General features: G+C 38.1%; 1 protein-coding gene across 1 annotated transcript in view; it reads right to left on the bottom strand.

The window, feature by feature from the left end:
• Positions 1-17,223, bottom strand: part of URB1 (URB1 ribosome biogenesis homolog) — a 1,941,236-nt gene that overhangs the window by 98,542 nt on the left and 1,825,471 nt on the right. Inside the window, exon 38 of the mRNA XM_044071429.1 lies at positions 8,840-9,460. Coding sequence (XP_043927364.1) covers positions 8,840-9,460 — 621 coding nt within the window. The remainder of the gene's footprint in view (positions 1-8,839; positions 9,461-17,223) is intronic.

The following is a 17,223-nucleotide window of genomic DNA, read 5'->3' as shown; positions in this document are numbered from 1 at the left end:
AAAGTGTGGAATGCTAATTACTTTCATTCTAAGTTCAGTTTTTTAATGTTTATATTTAAATGACTACTTTAGTATTACTGTTTTTAGACTACAGCATTTTTGTACATGTATTTTATTCCCTTTAATTAACCTCAGTTTTAATTGATCATGTGGCGTGCTCATTTTATTTAAACTGCTGATTGGGCTGAGCTTTCAGTTTTGATGATGTCTTAATGGATTAAAGCACTTAACTGCAAGTTTTTTACTATTGTTCAAGTTGGAATAAAAGAATTTAACTTTATTCTCTGGTGTTCCCGACTTGATTCCTGGTTTGTGGTAAAGGAGTGGAGTGTTTTTAGTGTTTGTTCATTTATGCTAAAGGTAAATTGCTCCATTTGGCCGATACCTTACCCAGACTGCCTAGAAGTACAACTGAACAGCTTGATGCTGAAACTTTTAACTTTGATGTAATGTCAGTGTGTAATTTTTCCACCACTAGACTTGATGAGTTAAGAGATCACACTACGACTGATCCAATTTCACAAAAACTTATTCGCTACTTCAGTGTCAGATGGCTGTCAAAGCAATCTAATGTATCACCTGAGGTGCAACTGTATTTTCCATACAGACATGAATTGTTGCTGGAAGATGGCATTATTTTCAAAAGTCCAAACGGAGTGCAGTAAGCCAAAAACGAAAACCCAAAAGTGTAAATTCGCTCAATTTAATGAAAAACATCCATAAAGCATTAACGCTTTTAAAAAAACAAATCCAGTATGCGTTTTCGTCCCTTGCACTTGGACTTCATCAGATACATACTTGCCAAACCATTAAGCATTTAAATACATTAATTAATATTAATTAACCAATAAAATCACTTTTAATACATTTAAATGGGCTAACCAAAATACATAATGGGTTCATGAATATTAATAGATAAAAACACATGGTTTGTTCATACTTGAATATATTATTCAATAAAAGTTAAAACTTTAACAAAACATAAATATACACATATATCGTACCATAATTTAATACATATAAATAATTAAATAAACTTAATATGTATGTTAAAAACTAATGTGTTAAAACTTTGTTTAAAAATACATAGTAAGTTGCTCCCTCTAGTGTCAAAATTCATAATTACCATTATATTTTATTAGCTCTTAATTTCAATAATGGTAATATGGTTAAAAAGTCATTGAGACCTGTTTTTTTCCCCGCATCTAGGTTAACTTGCCACCACAATTCTTTGCTCTCTAAAATGTCTTCCCATGGACCCCCTCTAATATCCTGCTTAATCTGTTCTAGTACAAAAAAATGGAACATAAATCCTATACAGCCCCTAAAATGTTTATAAAGTGCATTAGTTTCTTTTGCTTTATTAATGTCGTAGGTATGCTCATATATTCTTTTCTTTAATGCTCTTTCTGTCTTACCTACATAGAATGACTGACATTTTTGGCATATTACTAGGTATACCATTAGCATATGTAGGTGGCATGCTGCTCTCATGGAGACACCTTGTTTTTTAGCTAATATTCTCCATCATATAAAAAGAAAATTTATTTTATATATAGTCTCCATAGGAGCAAGTTATTTTTTTTCATTCTGTGTCAATACTTTGTCAAAAAAAAACACTTTCTTCAAACATTTTCATTTCCACAATGTTATCTTGTAGGATAAATCTAATAAATCTATAATATAACATTAATTATTTCAAAACAAGTCTCTATACATTAAAGAGTAAGTTCCTTTGATCAGAATCTTTTTAGGATGTTTTATTTTGTTTTTTACCCATATGTGTTTAGTTTCAAATCCACATATTTTGCTAAATGTAAAAGTTTTTAGACCTTCACTAACACTTAGAGGGCTAAGGAAGGGAGTCAGTCAAGATTTTATGGTTTTAGAAGAGAAAAATAGTTGCTATCTATATAGAAATTTAAAATATAGAAATATATTAAAATTCATCACATGTAATCTTGTATCTGTAATCTGTTGTATTATCATATCTATGTGTTATTAATTCACATTCACTTCATTTCTGGAAACAATTATTCCTTTCTTTTCATCCCTCAATATCCCCAATATTTCATATCATATATTATATTCCCTCCCTTAACTATTTTCCTCCCTTGTCTTGTTTGGTAATTCTTACTTGATTTCTTAAATCATTTCATTCATCTCATTCATCAAAATTTGCTCATAAAAGAAATAAAGATGGGAAAATAAATGAGAATGAGTTATGTGTAGAGGCCTTTATGGTTGTGATACTAGAGGTGACAGTGGTATGCTAGTAATACCTACAAAATGTGTAGAGCATTATGTGAAAGAGACAGAAAGAGCAGAAGAGAATTATATGTAAAAATATAAAGACATTAATAAACTAAAAAAACTAGCTAACTTTAAAAACATTCTAGGGGCTGGCTGTAGGATTTAGATTAAGCAGGATAAGATTTAGAACACATTAAGCAGGATATTAGAGGAGAGCCAAGGGAGAACAGATTTAGAGAGCCTAGATTGCAAAAAAAGTCTCAAATGACTTTTTAACCATATTACCATTATTGAAATTAAGAGCTAATAAAATATAATGGTAATTATGAATTTTGACACTAGAGGGAGCAACTTACTATGTATTTTTAAACAAAGTTTTAACACATTAGTTTTTAACACACATATTAAGTTTATTTAATTATTTATATGTATTAAATTATGGTAAGATATATGTGTATATTTATGTTTTGTTAAAGTTTTAACTTTTCCTGAATAATATATTCAAGTATGAACAAACCATGTGTTTTTATCTATTAATATTCATGAACCCATTATGTATTTTGATTAGCCCATTTAAATGTATTAAAAGTGATTTTACTGGTTAATTAATATTAATTAATGTATTTAAATGCTTAACGGTTTGGCAAGTATGTATCTGATGAAGTCCAAGTGCAAGGGACCAAAACGCATACTGGATTTGTTTTTTTAAAAGCGTTAATGCTTTATGGATGTTTTTCATTAAATTGAGCGAATTTACGCTTTTGGGTTTTCGTTTTTGGCTTACTGCACTCCGTTTGGATTATTGGTACTTTTGAGTGCTTTCACTTTGACATTTATTATTTTCAAAAGTCCTAAAATTGTTGTTCCTGCTTCCTTACAGCAAGAACATATTCAGATTTTGCATTGTGGTCACCCAGGTTTATTATCCACTAGGAGAAGGGCAAGAGAACAAGTATTTTGGCCTTCATTATTGAAAGACATTGATAGAGTTCTTTCTTCTTGTTTAGTATGCAATAGTACTAGAGTGCATTTGCAAAGAGAACTGCTTCAGCTAAATCCAACACCTGAACTACCTTGGTCTACTGTAGCAACTGATATCTTTGAGTGGAACAATCAACATTACTTGGTTTTGGTAGACTCTTATTCGAACTGGCTTGAGATTGATCTGCTACCAAACTTGACCTTAACAGCTGTTATTACTAAGTTGAAATGCCATTTGTCAGTTTATGGTAGTCCACACAAACTTTATTCTGACAATGGTACTCAATTTACTAGCCAGTTGTTTCAGAAATTTGCAAGAGAATGGGACTTTGTACATGTTGCTAGTAGTTCTGAACATCCTCAAGCCAATGGTCTAGCTGAACGAGCAGTACAGAGTGCAAAGCAATTACTTGAAAAGTCAAAGCGGACAATATGGATGCATTCTTGAATTTACTTAATCTCAGAAACATGCCCTGTGATGATATTCTTGGCTCACGTGCTCAAATACTACTTTCCAGATAAACTAGAACTACTCTATTTTATCAAGTTTGTTGCAGCCTAACTCTAATAATAAAACCATTAAGGCTCAGTTGTTGAAGAAGAGTAATCTCCAGAAATCTAGTTACGCAGATCGAGCAGATTACTTCATTCGTTGAGGGATGGAGAGACGGTATGAATTCAAACAATGACAGGTTTTGATCAAATAGGGCAGATTACAGGCATCTGTGCCAAATTAAGATTCTATTTGGTAATCTCCAAGGGTGTGGACTATAGGAGGAATCACAGATTTCTTCTTCCTGTACCTGAATCATCATCACTGCAATCACAACACTGTATTTGTGATGCAAACTCTAAATCAAAGAATGAGTCAGACATTGTTTCCAGACCACAATGTGTTCAAAACTCTGATTCTGTTCCAGAAAGTAATTCAGACATTCCACAGGTCAACCATTTTGCACAGACTGTCCCAGTTGCTAAATCTGATTCCCAATTTTATGTCCCACAATATGGACAAGTTTCTAAGCCTAGTGTGCATGTGCAACACACAGCAACATTGACTATATATATATATATATATATAGAGAGAGAGAGAGCGAGAGATATAAATATATATGTGTGTGTGTGTGTGTGTGTGTGTGTGTACTTAGTATTGTATAATGCTTGTCTATCGATTATCTGTGATTTCTGCATGCTAAATAATCTCATGACAAATTGCGTGATCTATTTCTCAAAAAGGCAGGATGTAGATCAGAGTACAGCATGTCTCTACTATGTCTTTAAGAAGTATGTGAGGCTGTGTGCGCAAGTAAATTCCAGACATGTGCATTTTGTGTGTCATTTTGTAGAAGCAGCCAGAGAATGAGCATGTATGATCATAGTAGTTAGTTTGTACATAAGTTACTTAAGTGAATAGTCAATAAGCCTCTACAGTGATGTTTGTGTAGAATAAAGCTGTTAAACAGAACCCAAGAAGACTAGTTTATTTGTGTACCAACACGAAAGTGACACTGTCAAATGCTTTTTTGTAATCTAAAATGCCATACTTAGATTCTTTCTTTTTACAATACTCCATTATGACTTTAACAACAAATGATCCTTTGTTCCATAATGACTTTCTTTGTTACTCTTTTGTTCTATTGCCATGATTTAGTTTTCATCTAAAGGACTATAAACTCTGTTGGCATTAACTATAGTTTACCGCTTACACATCGTCGGAAGGAAAGTTACTGGTCTACAGTTTTTAGGATAGCTTGCAGGTTCACTCTTAAGGAGGCGTATCTTTTTTTCCTGTTGTTAACCAAGTTGGTATCTATTTGGGGTGTGCAGATAAAACAGTTCTTACTCAGGACTAAATCTTTGTGGAAAGATGTTAATACTTTTAGCCAGAAGTTAGGTACTGATTTGGGCCTGAGATTTTCCAGTTAGGAGCTTTTCTTAATTTTGTTTCAATTTCTCTTGCTGTTACTTCATCCCATTTCACATCCTGTACATTTGAACTTCTTACTGTTCCTTTTACTTTTTCTATCCATTCAGCATTTTTGCTATGTTCCACCAGGTCTTCATAGGTAATTCTCCAAAATGTGTCCATTTCTTCTTTTTGGGTGGTGTTTCTATTCCTTTTGCTTTGTTTCCCAATTCTCTATAAGCCTTTTTTTGAGTCATCAATGAATTGCTTATTTTGTTCTTTTCCTTTATATTTATCTGCATATCTTCTATGCTTTACTGCCAGTGCTGATATCTTTAGTTTATTTGAAATACTGTACAATAGATCCTGGTCTGTTCTAATACTGAACATTGATTTTATAATGTCTATCTTTCTAAGTATTTTTGTTGGTGTGTTCTGTCTTCTATTTTATTCTAACGTGATACTTCTTGTCTCAACTGCTTTATAGTTTTCTCTATCTGATACTTCCATGATGGCATTTGATTTCTTCTCTTCCTTTCCCTTACTGCCCTGTATTTTTGTGGTAAGACTTTATCTGTTATTAATTTAGCTGCACAGCAGTATATCCTATTTACTTCTATTATATCACATGAATTTCTGTTAATAGCCCTGATTACGGTGTTCACTTGTTTCAGCAGACTTCTAACATTTTGGGTCTTACTGACTTTCCGTAATCTACTTCTTTCATTGATCTTAATATATCTATCCATCTCTATTAAATCAAGTAACACTTCCCTTTGATCAGTTTCTTCTAAACTGAGGGCACATTCTTTATTCTCAGTTTCCTGCAAGCATTCTACAAAAAGTGCTAGAACTTCTTCCTGTGACAGTCTCTTCAGCTGTATCCTGCATCATCCTTTGCTCTTTCATATGGGAACTCACTGGCCTATCACTCCACAACATTGATTGTATCAGGGTTGCCATTGTTTCCTGCTGCTTCCCTTGCTGTGCAACTCCAACTGAACTTTTGTACTGGTTTTCTACTGAAGGCTACAGAGTATCTTCATGTGGCAAGTGATCAGATGCTTCCTGTTCCATCCATTTCTCCTTAACTTGGGGATTCATTGTTCTATCATGCTGTGACATTACAGGAGTTGGACTTTCTACACTAAATCCTTCAATTCACAGGTAATCCATAACTTCAGTTTCTATTTCTTTAACTTTTCCATAATCCTCTTTTCTACTTTCCCCCTTTGTTTTCTTTCTTTTTTATTGGTATTGTGAAAGTTTCCATAACCAGGCACATTTGCCTGTGTCTATTCAAATATCTTTGGTGCGTCTTTTCTGTATTGATTAGTCTTGCTTTCTCCTTTACATAAACACTGCACCATATTACATCTCTTTTTCTTTCCCATGTCCATATTTCTTCTTCAGATGTCTCCTGCTCCACCTGTTACTCTTTAATTTGGGAACTCACTGTTCCATCAAGCTGTAACATAACCTGTGTTAATCTTTCTATACTAAAGCCTTCACTTTGCAGGCATTCCATAACTTCAGCTTTTACTTGCTTAACTTCTAATTTACTAATCTCCTGTTCTACTTTCCCCCCTTTGTGATCTTATTTTTTTTGCATTGTGAAATTTTCCATATCTGGGTGCCTTTGCCTGTATATCTCTTCAAATATCTTTGGAGCTGTTGTTTTGTACTAATTAGTTTAGCTTTCTCCTTTGCATAAATATTGCATCATATCCGAGCTACCTTTCTTTCCCATGTCCATGGTTCTTTCTTATACCTCTCAGACACTTCTAGGTTTTGTTCTTTATATTTGCTCACTTCCTCAGTCGATTCCTTTTCCAAACAGCCCACTGGTCTATATAATGTTTTTCATGAATCTAGTATATTAATGAGCGCAAATTTGCATTTTAAGCTTTTGAGAGTTTTTTTGTGCATGGATTTTTCTTTCCTTTAATTTCTCTCAATTTGAATATATCTTATCTGGAAATTCTGGGCTTCTTGCATTATATTAACAACACATTATTTCTTTATTATCATCAACAGTCTACTCTTTTATGGCTCTTTTTTGGCCCGTCAATTTTTGTGGACTACTACTTCCTTCGACAACGGTAGTGGGGGTGGGGGGCATCCTCCCCCTGAGCCAGGCCTAACCCAATTGTAGAAATGCTTCCATGTGTTCAGATTCTACACTGTCACTTCTTCCAGTCCTAGCACCAGCGTGCGTACCAGGATTGGGTACTTTTTTATCCTGGGACTTGTGCACCCAGCTGTTGTTTTTATTTTTAGTCTACTTCAGTCCATGATATACACTATACAAAATACAGTCTATATATCAGTATCTTCCTGGTGAGGTTTCTGTAAAAACAGGGTCCACCTCGTGAAGGTACTCACCTAGGTTTCAGGTTGAATTCAGTTCTATCAATACTACTCTGCCTTGCATGCTTATTTTATCTTCCCAAAGGGTATCACTCAAAGCACCACAGCGGAAAAAACACAGCATAACTGTCTTAAGGGACAATTTGTCTTTCACAAGCACACATATTAGTGAACTTTATTGGGGAATAAACTGCTTAGCAGTAACACAAATCTAAATATAACTTCTTAAAGTAAGAATATGTATTAATGTTTTAAAGCATTTGTCTTTACACTAAAGGCCAAAATGAAGTACAAAACTAGCTGTAATGGAAAATGCATTCAGGCAGCAATGGCTTTTAATCAATTAGAATGGAATCCTATACCCATGATATTATATTTATATGATGCGCAAGCTAATTAATTAATGGTGAAACATTGGATGGGGAGTGGTGTTTGTGTGCTAGAAAAACTGGATAGTTGATAACGTTAATATGTAAAGACAAATGTTATGAATAGTGCTAATAGAAACCCTCCCTTCAGAGAGGACAACAGTTACAGACAAATGAATGTTTATCTGTTCTGCTTTCTTTACTTTCAGGTGTGCTATTACAAGTTATGCTTACCTACTGCTCAGCAGTAGTATTTATTCTTCTGTAAGAAATACATGAATATTATAATACAGATCACCCTTTTACTAAAAATGTATCTTTTTGATTTTTCCCGGAGTTTCAGATGGCCAGGCCTCCATCAGTTCCTTGCTTCATGCTCCTTATTTCCCTTGGTGGCAAAAACCTAAATGATGTGCCAAAATACAACAGGGCTCAAACTTTTAGTACCTAATTTGTTCATTCAAATTAAGTATGGAATAAGAAGTAATGATTAATAAGCTCGTGTAAGGAACTTATTCCTTTCTCTTTTAAAAAAGGCATCACCCTTGTTTCCACCAGCCGAGGAGTGTAGTGTTACAGCACTCCCCTTAAAACTCTTGAGAAAGATGATTGCTGCTCAGTTCTTTCTTCAACTCTGCCAGCCTTTCAGCAACTCACTGAATGAATGTGGACTAAAATTGCATGGGAATATCTTGCTCCAAGATACTGAGACAGACAAAAAAGCTTTTTACAATACAATTGAACAGTGCTGCACTTGCAATATAATTATAGCATTCTGTTACCCAGAGAAGGAAAACTATACAAAAGTCACCCCAACTCAGGCATGTGTGTGTGTGTGTGTGTGTGTGTGTGTATATATATATATATATATATATATATATATATATATATATATATATATATATATATATGTATACACACACACACACACACTTTAGTTGAAAGAAAGTGAAAAAAGTACCTTTCATTGCCATGTCTTCCTCATTTAGAGCAGCCAGGCACATGGGTTGGACCACAGTGTCAAGGAAACCATCTTTAGACAGGCTTTGATATTTTATCAGCTCCAGCATGACCTGGCTGAAGACTGCAGCACTCTGTATTGTACAGTAATCCTCATGAGTGATGTAACAAGCTTGGTTGTAAAGTTGCAAAAGGTTGCTTTTTACTATGGGATCCTTAAGAAGTTCCTGGACTACTGTTTCATGTGGTAAAATACTAGTCTGAAGCCAGTTCAGGAAGAAGTCTAAATCCACCACTGTAAGATCACAGTTAATTGCAGACCTCACTACCCATCGGGCTACTAAGCAGGTTGCTGCCAAGACTTCAGCCTTTATGTCACTATGAATACGTATGGATCCATCTTCGTCTCCTGTAGGATGAAGCTGCTGATCCTCAGATGGGAACACTGGGACCCAGTATGTGCATATGGAATTCAGATAACTTTTGCACTTGCTGATACAAAACTCTTGTATGTCACTGCTTCTATTAGCATCCTCATTCACGTTCTCTTTAACCTTGCTTCTAGTATTTCGAGACAGGACTCTTGCTGATAATTTGGGTTTGTTTCTCTCTTTCACTATTCCTAAGAAAAAATCAAAATATGTATCAGCACAGTTAATTTATATTTTAACATTTTAATGAGCTTTCGAATAAAATATTTAGATAAAAAGCCTTAGAAGTGCTTTGGCAGATATCATCACATACAATCTGAAGTAATTACACAGTGAGTAATGACTTATGAGAATTTTAAATTCCCCTTAGTTATGAGATGATCTACAAACTCCAAGAATTAATCTCAAAGGTATAAAGATGTCTTATTCGGAAATGGTTAGGTACTACACTTGTACACCATTACCTAGCTCTTACTTTATATGTAATACAATTTCCCACATGTATGTGTGCATGTATATATATGTATTATTTTTCAGTCACAATTGTAGAAAGTATAGCTCATTCACATATTAATGCAGGAGTTTGCAAGTTTTTAACAAAAAAAAATATATACTATATACAGACAAACATATATACTACATAAATATGTTTTTTTTTCTTTAACTCAACCTGCTGCCTGGGTCAGTTGGGAAGAAGCTATGAAAATCTGATAAAAGCAAGGTGCAAACAAAAGAAGCTGTACATATCGTGCTGAAGGAAACCCTGGGAAATGTTCACTATTATAAACAGACGTCTGGAGCAGCAGGTCAGAATTATGTCTTCCTAAGGTAAAAAAAAAAAGCTCTGGTTGTCACGTTTCTGCATTGGCAAAAATTCTGTTTTGAATGATTTGTAAAAAAAAAAAAAAAAAAAAAAAAAAAAATAGCATGGTCAGACTAGAGGGAGGACTGCAAGCTGTGGGAAAGTACAGCTGATAACGGAAGCTGTACAACTTACTGCAAGTCTACTGGCATATGGAGATCAGGTAGTAGAAGAAGAAAGGGTCTGTATATGCATGTGCAGAAATGCATTTAATTAAAGGAAATTTTTAAAAAGTACTCTGTGGCTTCTCTATTCTTCACCCCAGACACCAAAATTATGCAAGTGTCAGGTCAACACCCTGAGCACATTATGCCTACCAGAAGGCCAACAGATTAGTCAAGCATGTCAACAGTGTACTTAAAGAAGGTCTACTGGGACAGCCAGTGGTTTTTATTAGGCATCTAACAGTAACCAAAAGTTCCAACTACTCTACATTCCCTGAGGAATGTAGTCACAAAGTAAATAATTTGTACCTCTGAATTTTGCAAGGCATCAGAGGAAAAAGCCATCCCTTCTAAAGCTGTGCTTTCAAAATTCAGAACACCTCTTTCATGGGCACTCACTCAAACTAAGAAATAACAGACCTCAGACACAGAAGGGTAGTAGCATCTTTCACAAGAAAATATTGGTCTTCTGAAAACCTCCTTTAGTCCCAGACAGTGTAGTACTCCCAGCAGAAATAGCCAAAACAGAAGGGGATGTTGGGATTCAGCACATTCCTCAGGAAATACATTCATCCACAACTCCTCCAACTATCAGTAACAGGCTCTCAATGCATTCTAGACTGGACCCAGTGGTCAGGGATTTGGGAACTCATGTAGGCAGTAACCTGGCCTTTGACCATCATGTGCCTACAGTATTAAGGAAATCACTATCTACTGCACAACTTATAAGTAAGGGTATGGCATGTAGGTCCAAGGATGTCATTGGTCTGATGAGGACCGAGTACAAAGGAACAGTCACAGACTACAAAGGCCCCCCCTTAGTATGTACTTGACCAGGCATGTGCAACAACTGATGTGTCCACAGAGGTGCCTCACAAAAAGAATGCAGGGAGTAAACATGGCCTATCCAGATCTTCTCAAAGCCCTATCCCTGTACTCATTCTCCTACAGACTGCTGAGAGGTGATCTATGCCTGGATTACAAAGCAACCTTTGATCCTGCTCTGATGAACCTGTTGCACATCTGTAAAACAAATAGCATCCAATCTACCTAACCTAGGGACCTAAAACTTGTCTGCAACATAAACAGGACACGTTGGAAGGGCAGATAAGTGTCTCAGAGACGACTCTTCCTCTGGAAAAGTCTTCCCCTCCATGAGAAGCACAGTTGTTACCTAACCCAATTCAAGCATAACTTGGACCAGTGGATGGGGAATTGAAACTTTTACTCCTTGCCTGTCCCTTATGTCTCTGTTAGACATGGGAAGTCTGTAAATGCTTGGCCACCCATGCCCAAACCTACATGTTCAAGTTAAAATAACCCTAGGGCAGCAAAACCTGTCAGATACATTTGAGAAGTATTGTTAAAAAGACCCCTCTGGGGTTTTTAGCCTTGCAATCACCCACAAACCTAAAAAGAAATAAGTCCATCATGTACTGAAAATTTATAACATAGACTAGCTCTTGTCCTATGATCACCTCACACAATGCAATCTTTCCAAGGTTCCTTGAGAGGTCATGGGCCTAGTATTGCTGATAACATAAGCGTTCTAAAGTTTAACATAAGACTAGCTACAAGGCAGTGTTGAAAGTGTTCTCCATGCCATACTGAATGCTTGACTCAAAAATAATAATGCGAGAAATGTAATGTCTTGACACTGATTACAAGTTCTCTAGAGCTACATCAATAACCATTTTCACAACTACAAATCTGGATACAAGGCACAGGTTTTAGCTGCTTTGTTGCAAAAGGATTATGAAATTAAACTCAGTATCACATTTCAGGCAACCACTCACTCAGAAAGCCCTTCAGCTTTAGGTATTCCCAAGAATACTTTAACACTAAGGATTTTAAAACTTCTAATCTCAGTGAACTTATTTATTTCCATTTGCTAACCAGGATGACTCCGCTAAACTACACAGCCCCTTTTCAATGAAGTCCTGGGAAGAATAGCTCCATTTAAGAACAGTAAAATTACAGTTAACAAAACAATTTGAAAACACACAAATATAACGGAGTTAATTTTAAGAAACAATATGGAAAATCTACACATTATCAGAGAAATACTGACAGATAAGACAGAGAGAGAATGGATTAAAAATATAAACATATTGTAAAAGAAGATAATGCAAAGGAAGACAGAGATGAGAATGAAGAAAAAATATATTTTAAGCTAGGGTAACACTAAGTGAGATAGGGATGGAGGAGATTTATTGAACAAAAGTTCTGAACAGAGGAAGAAGGCATATTAACGGAGTGCAAGACTGCTGGGTGAGTAGAAGAGATAAGATTAATGGAGTATCATTTGATGTTTGGGCAGGGTTAGGTTGGCTAGTGGCAGATATTTTAATTTATCCAAAAATTTCTTTACAGTGCATTCATTTTTGATGGTAGCAGGAAATCAATTAAATTTACTGGATATACAGGCAGAATTATTATCCCCCACCTTCTTTGCTGAATGCTGAACATATCCCTTCATGGACGATATGTAAATCCAGGTTGTACGATGATCAGTCTCTAAGCCCCTCTGCTCTCTAAGATCAAAGATCCTTTCTCCCTGGGGACAGCTGTGTCAGCACAAGAACAGCAGTAAATCCAGTACACATAGCAAAATAATGGCAAAGTGTGTTAGCTCCTATATAACAATTACACTAAATTGCTATAATGAGGCCTTCTGTGTGCCTTATATTACTTACCATGCTGCTCTGACTTAACACCCTTAATACTACTGCAAACAGTCCCTTCCCAAGGAATTGTATCTGCTCGGTTCTACTTAGTGTCACCATAAAACACAAAAGCATGAAAATTAAATGAAGGCTACACAACACCAACTGCAACATCAGATCCTCAGGGACAACATATCATAGCACACTCTTGTATAATTAGTCTCCAGCTACAAAATGAGGCTCTTTGGACATTTTTTTTTTTTTGCTCTCTTTACTTCAGAGAAATGCCCCACTAATTCTAATGAAGGAATGACTGTAAAAGGAAGGAACATATCCTCTCAACTTTAGTTTTATATCCCCAAAAAAGTCTGGGATAAGGACTGAGGGGATATCAGCTATCTGTTGGAGTTAGTCCAAGAAGAAAAAGGGTTTGGTCATTAAAATGTTGATCCTCCAGTGTGAGGATCTGGAGATGTAGTAGGAACCGCATGATCTTATCCTTTCTGGGCTCTGGATCCTGAAGACAAATCCTTGAAGAACAAATATCAAGATGTTTACTCAAATAAGTGATAACAGAAAGTATGATTCAGTGCAAATTCAGGACCTGCCTTCAAAATCCTGCTCTATCACTGGACTGAATTTCCAGGCTGCAATGTTTCGTAAACATATGCTGGGTGATCCAGGTCACAGTAACACAAATATCATGGACAGAACTACCCCTAAACCAAGCAGCTAAAGCTGCAGCTGGTATGATGGACTAGGCCTTGACATGACTGGGAAGGTTTTCTTCACTAAGGGATAAAGAAAAGTTGTGTAAAATCTTACCATAACCATAGATGTCCTTCTTTTCCATGTTGCAGTATTCTGCATATGGGTTTACCTTCAGTCTTGCAAACGTACGGCCAGTACCCAAAAGCTTTCGGTCTCTCTGGGATGCGTGAGATGTCTGACGTAGGTGAGATTTTGTGGGCCATAAAGGTGACGTCGGCATGCATCAGCCCTCAGAACAGAAGCCCCAGTCACAGCCAGTCCTATAAGGGCAATGCCATATCATTGCCATCCAGGAAGGGAAGTCATTATCTGACAGGAGGGGAAGAAATACTTCAACATGGAAGAGAAGGACATCTATGGTTACGGTAAAATTTTACACAACTTTTCTATGTTCTTCTATTCCCATGTTGCAGTAGTCTGCATATGGGTGACTGCCAAAGCTTACTGAAATTGGGGTGGTGGTCTAGAGGCAGACTCCAGGAATCCGTGAAGGATAGCCCTGGCGAACCCTGCCCTGCATCTAGAGATGTGGTCAAATTTGTAGTGTTTGGTGAAGGTGTGGACCGAAGACCAAGTAGCAGCTTGCAGGACACTAGAGGTATCCAGGCCCTTGAAGAGGCCATTGCTCCTGTGGAAGGAGCCTTAATTGTACCCTGCAGAGACTTACCTTGGAATTGGTAACAGAAGGTGATGGCCTTGGAGATCCAAGTAGAAATAGTCTGCTTGGTCACTGCCTTCTCCAGAGCTCTGGGGTGAAAGGATACAAAAAGTTGGTCAGCCTGTCTGATAGGCTTGGTGTTGTGCAGGTAGAATCTGATTTGCCTGTGTACATTCAGGGAATGCAGCACTCTCTCACTGTCTCCTTGTGGTTTGGGAAAAAGACAGGTAGGTGTATGGCCTGATTGAGGGACAGGTCATAAACTACCTTGGGCATGAAGGATGGGTTAGTCCTGAGGGTGATCCTGTCCTTGTGAAAAACGAGGACTGGAGGACTAGCCATAAGGGGCTGGAGTTCAGACACTCTTCTGGCTGAAGTTAGTGCCATTAACAGAACAGTTTTCCAGGTTAAATGTTTTAATTAAGTTTTATCAGTTGGCTCAAAGAGCAGTAGTGTAGGCTTTTCGAGCACATAGTTAAGGTCCCAAGGCAGGGGGGCAAAGGTTTCCTGGAGGGGGCCTAAGCTGAAGTACCCCCTTGAGGAAGATTTGGGAAATAATTCTGGATGCTAATGGGGGATCCAGATGCAGGCAGGCATATAGAAATAGCACACAGATTGGCTTTGATGGAAGAATAAGCCAATCCAGTCTGTATTAGCTCACACAAATGGGACAGCACTAGAGTGGGTTCGCTGAGAAGTGGGTCCAGCTGTCTTTTATGACACCACAAAGTGAATTGTTTCCACTTTGAGAGATATGATTTCTTTGTATTTGATTGATTTCCTGGCCTCCTGCAGGACACTGAGCACATCCTCATTGCAAAGTAGTCTGAATGGGATCAGAATCCTATCAGCCACAGGGTTCGGTGCAGAAGCTGCCACTGTGGATGGATTAATGACCCCTTGTTCTGTGTGAGAAGGTCCACTTTGAGGGGTAACTTGTGGTGACTGCCCTTGTACAAGTGTAGGAGTAAGGGGAACCAGTGCCGTCTGAGCCAGTAGGGAGTTACCAGCAAGATTTTTGGGCTGTCCTGCTGAATTTCTAGCAGGACCTTTTAAATGAGTGGGAAGGGAGAATGCATAGAGATATTTCCCCTTCCAGGAAATTGAGAAGCATCTGTTGCCAGTGCCTGTGGTTCTAGTGTCCTGGTGCAAAAGTCAGGAAGTTGCCTGTTGACAGTGAAGGCAAACAGGTCTATTTGAGGTATACCCCATTTTTGGACCAGTTCCAGGAAGACATCTCTGTGAAGCATCAATTTGTGGTTGTTTGTGCTGGTTCTGCTCAGACAATCTGCCTGTGACTTGTGAAGAGAGGAAATGTAGGTTGCCTGCAGGGTGATTCCCTGTGAGGTGGCCAATTCCCAAACCAAAAGGGCTAGACTGCAGAGCAGGTAGGACTTGGTCCCCCCCCTGCTTGTTGATATACCACAGTACAGTGGTGTTGTTTGTGTATATCAGAAGTGGCCCCTTTTATAAGAAAGGGAGAAATGCCTGGAGGGCTAGAAGGATTGTCCTCATCTCTCTGGCAATGATATGTTCTGATTTGAGGTGCTGTGGCCACAGGCCCTGCACCTGTCAGTGGCTGAGGGTGGCTCCCCATCCCAGGTCTGAGGCATCTGTGTGCATGACCTGAGTGGATTGAGGTGGTTGGAGAGGAAGGCCAGGGTTGTGATTTACCTGAGCCAACCACCACAGTATTTCCTTTTTCAGGCATGGAACAAGGGGCACAATGTGCTCCAGAGGCTGGTTGTGTTGCTTCCAGATTGACTGAAGGTATCACTGTAGCTTTCTCATGTGCAATCTTGCAAAAGAAGCATGGGTATGGTGGCTGCCATGTAGCCAAGAAGTTTGAGGTACTGCCTTGCACACAACTCTGTGGAGTGAAAGCCCAGGTAAAGGTGTTCTGTCAAGGAACTCACTTTTGGTGGGGGTAGGTATGCCTCCATGAGATCTGAGCAGATTCTGTACCCTAGGAATACAATGTCTCGTGTTGGTTGAAGATGGGATTTTGGTAGGTTTATCTGAAATCCAAGCAACTGACAGAGGGTCACCATGAACTGGATGTTCTCTTTGAGGGTTTTTTGGCTGGCAGCCTGTATCAGCATGTCACCCAGGTAGGGGAATATCTGTATTCCCTTTGTCCTGCAGTATGCCACCACAGGCACCAGGCATTTGGTGAAGACTGTGGGTGCAGTGGAGAGTCCAAAGGGCAAGGCAGAGAACTGCAAGTGAGAGGAACCCACCAAGAATCTCAAGTATTTCCTGTGGGAGGGCTTGAATGGGATGTGGTGGTCAGCATCCTTTATATCTAAAGTAGCCAGGAATCCTTGTGGAATAATGAGAGGGAAAAGGGCTGACAGAGTTAGCATTTTGAAGGCAGGGACCTTTAGAAAAAGGTTAAGACAGGAGAGGTCTAGAATGGCTCTCCAAGGGCTGTCCTTCCTGGGGACCAGGAAGAGCCTTGAGTAGAATCCTCTTCCTTTTGCAGTATAGGGGACTGTCTCTATGATACCCTGATCTTACATCTGTATACCTCGCCCTATGGGAAGGGAGATCCCGGACATAAAGTAACCATTTTAAAGTATGGACAGGACCCACTTGTCTGAGGTGAGATGGGTCCAAACAGGGAGACAGTGAGAGAGGCGATCTTACAGTGGTACAGAAGGAGGGGGAGGAGGAGGCAGGGGTGGCAGGTAGTCAAGATGGTACCTGCCCTGTCCTGAAAAGGAGTCCTCTGGCTAGAGGGAGGGGATGCTCTAGCTGGAGGGGGTTGTTTCCTTGTGGGCTTAAGAGGCCTTGAAGGAGGAGCAGGGCGAGAGTTCTTTCTAATAAACTG

Source organism: Protopterus annectens, chromosome 5.part0 (genome assembly GCF_019279795.1).
Source record: "Protopterus annectens isolate FY-2018-M chromosome 5.part0, PAN1.0, whole genome shotgun sequence".
NCBI lineage: Eukaryota > Metazoa > Chordata > Ceratodontiformes > Protopteridae > Protopterus > Protopterus annectens.
Note: the sequence above shows the minus strand (reverse complement) of the source record. Positions and strands in the feature narration are given on the sequence as shown.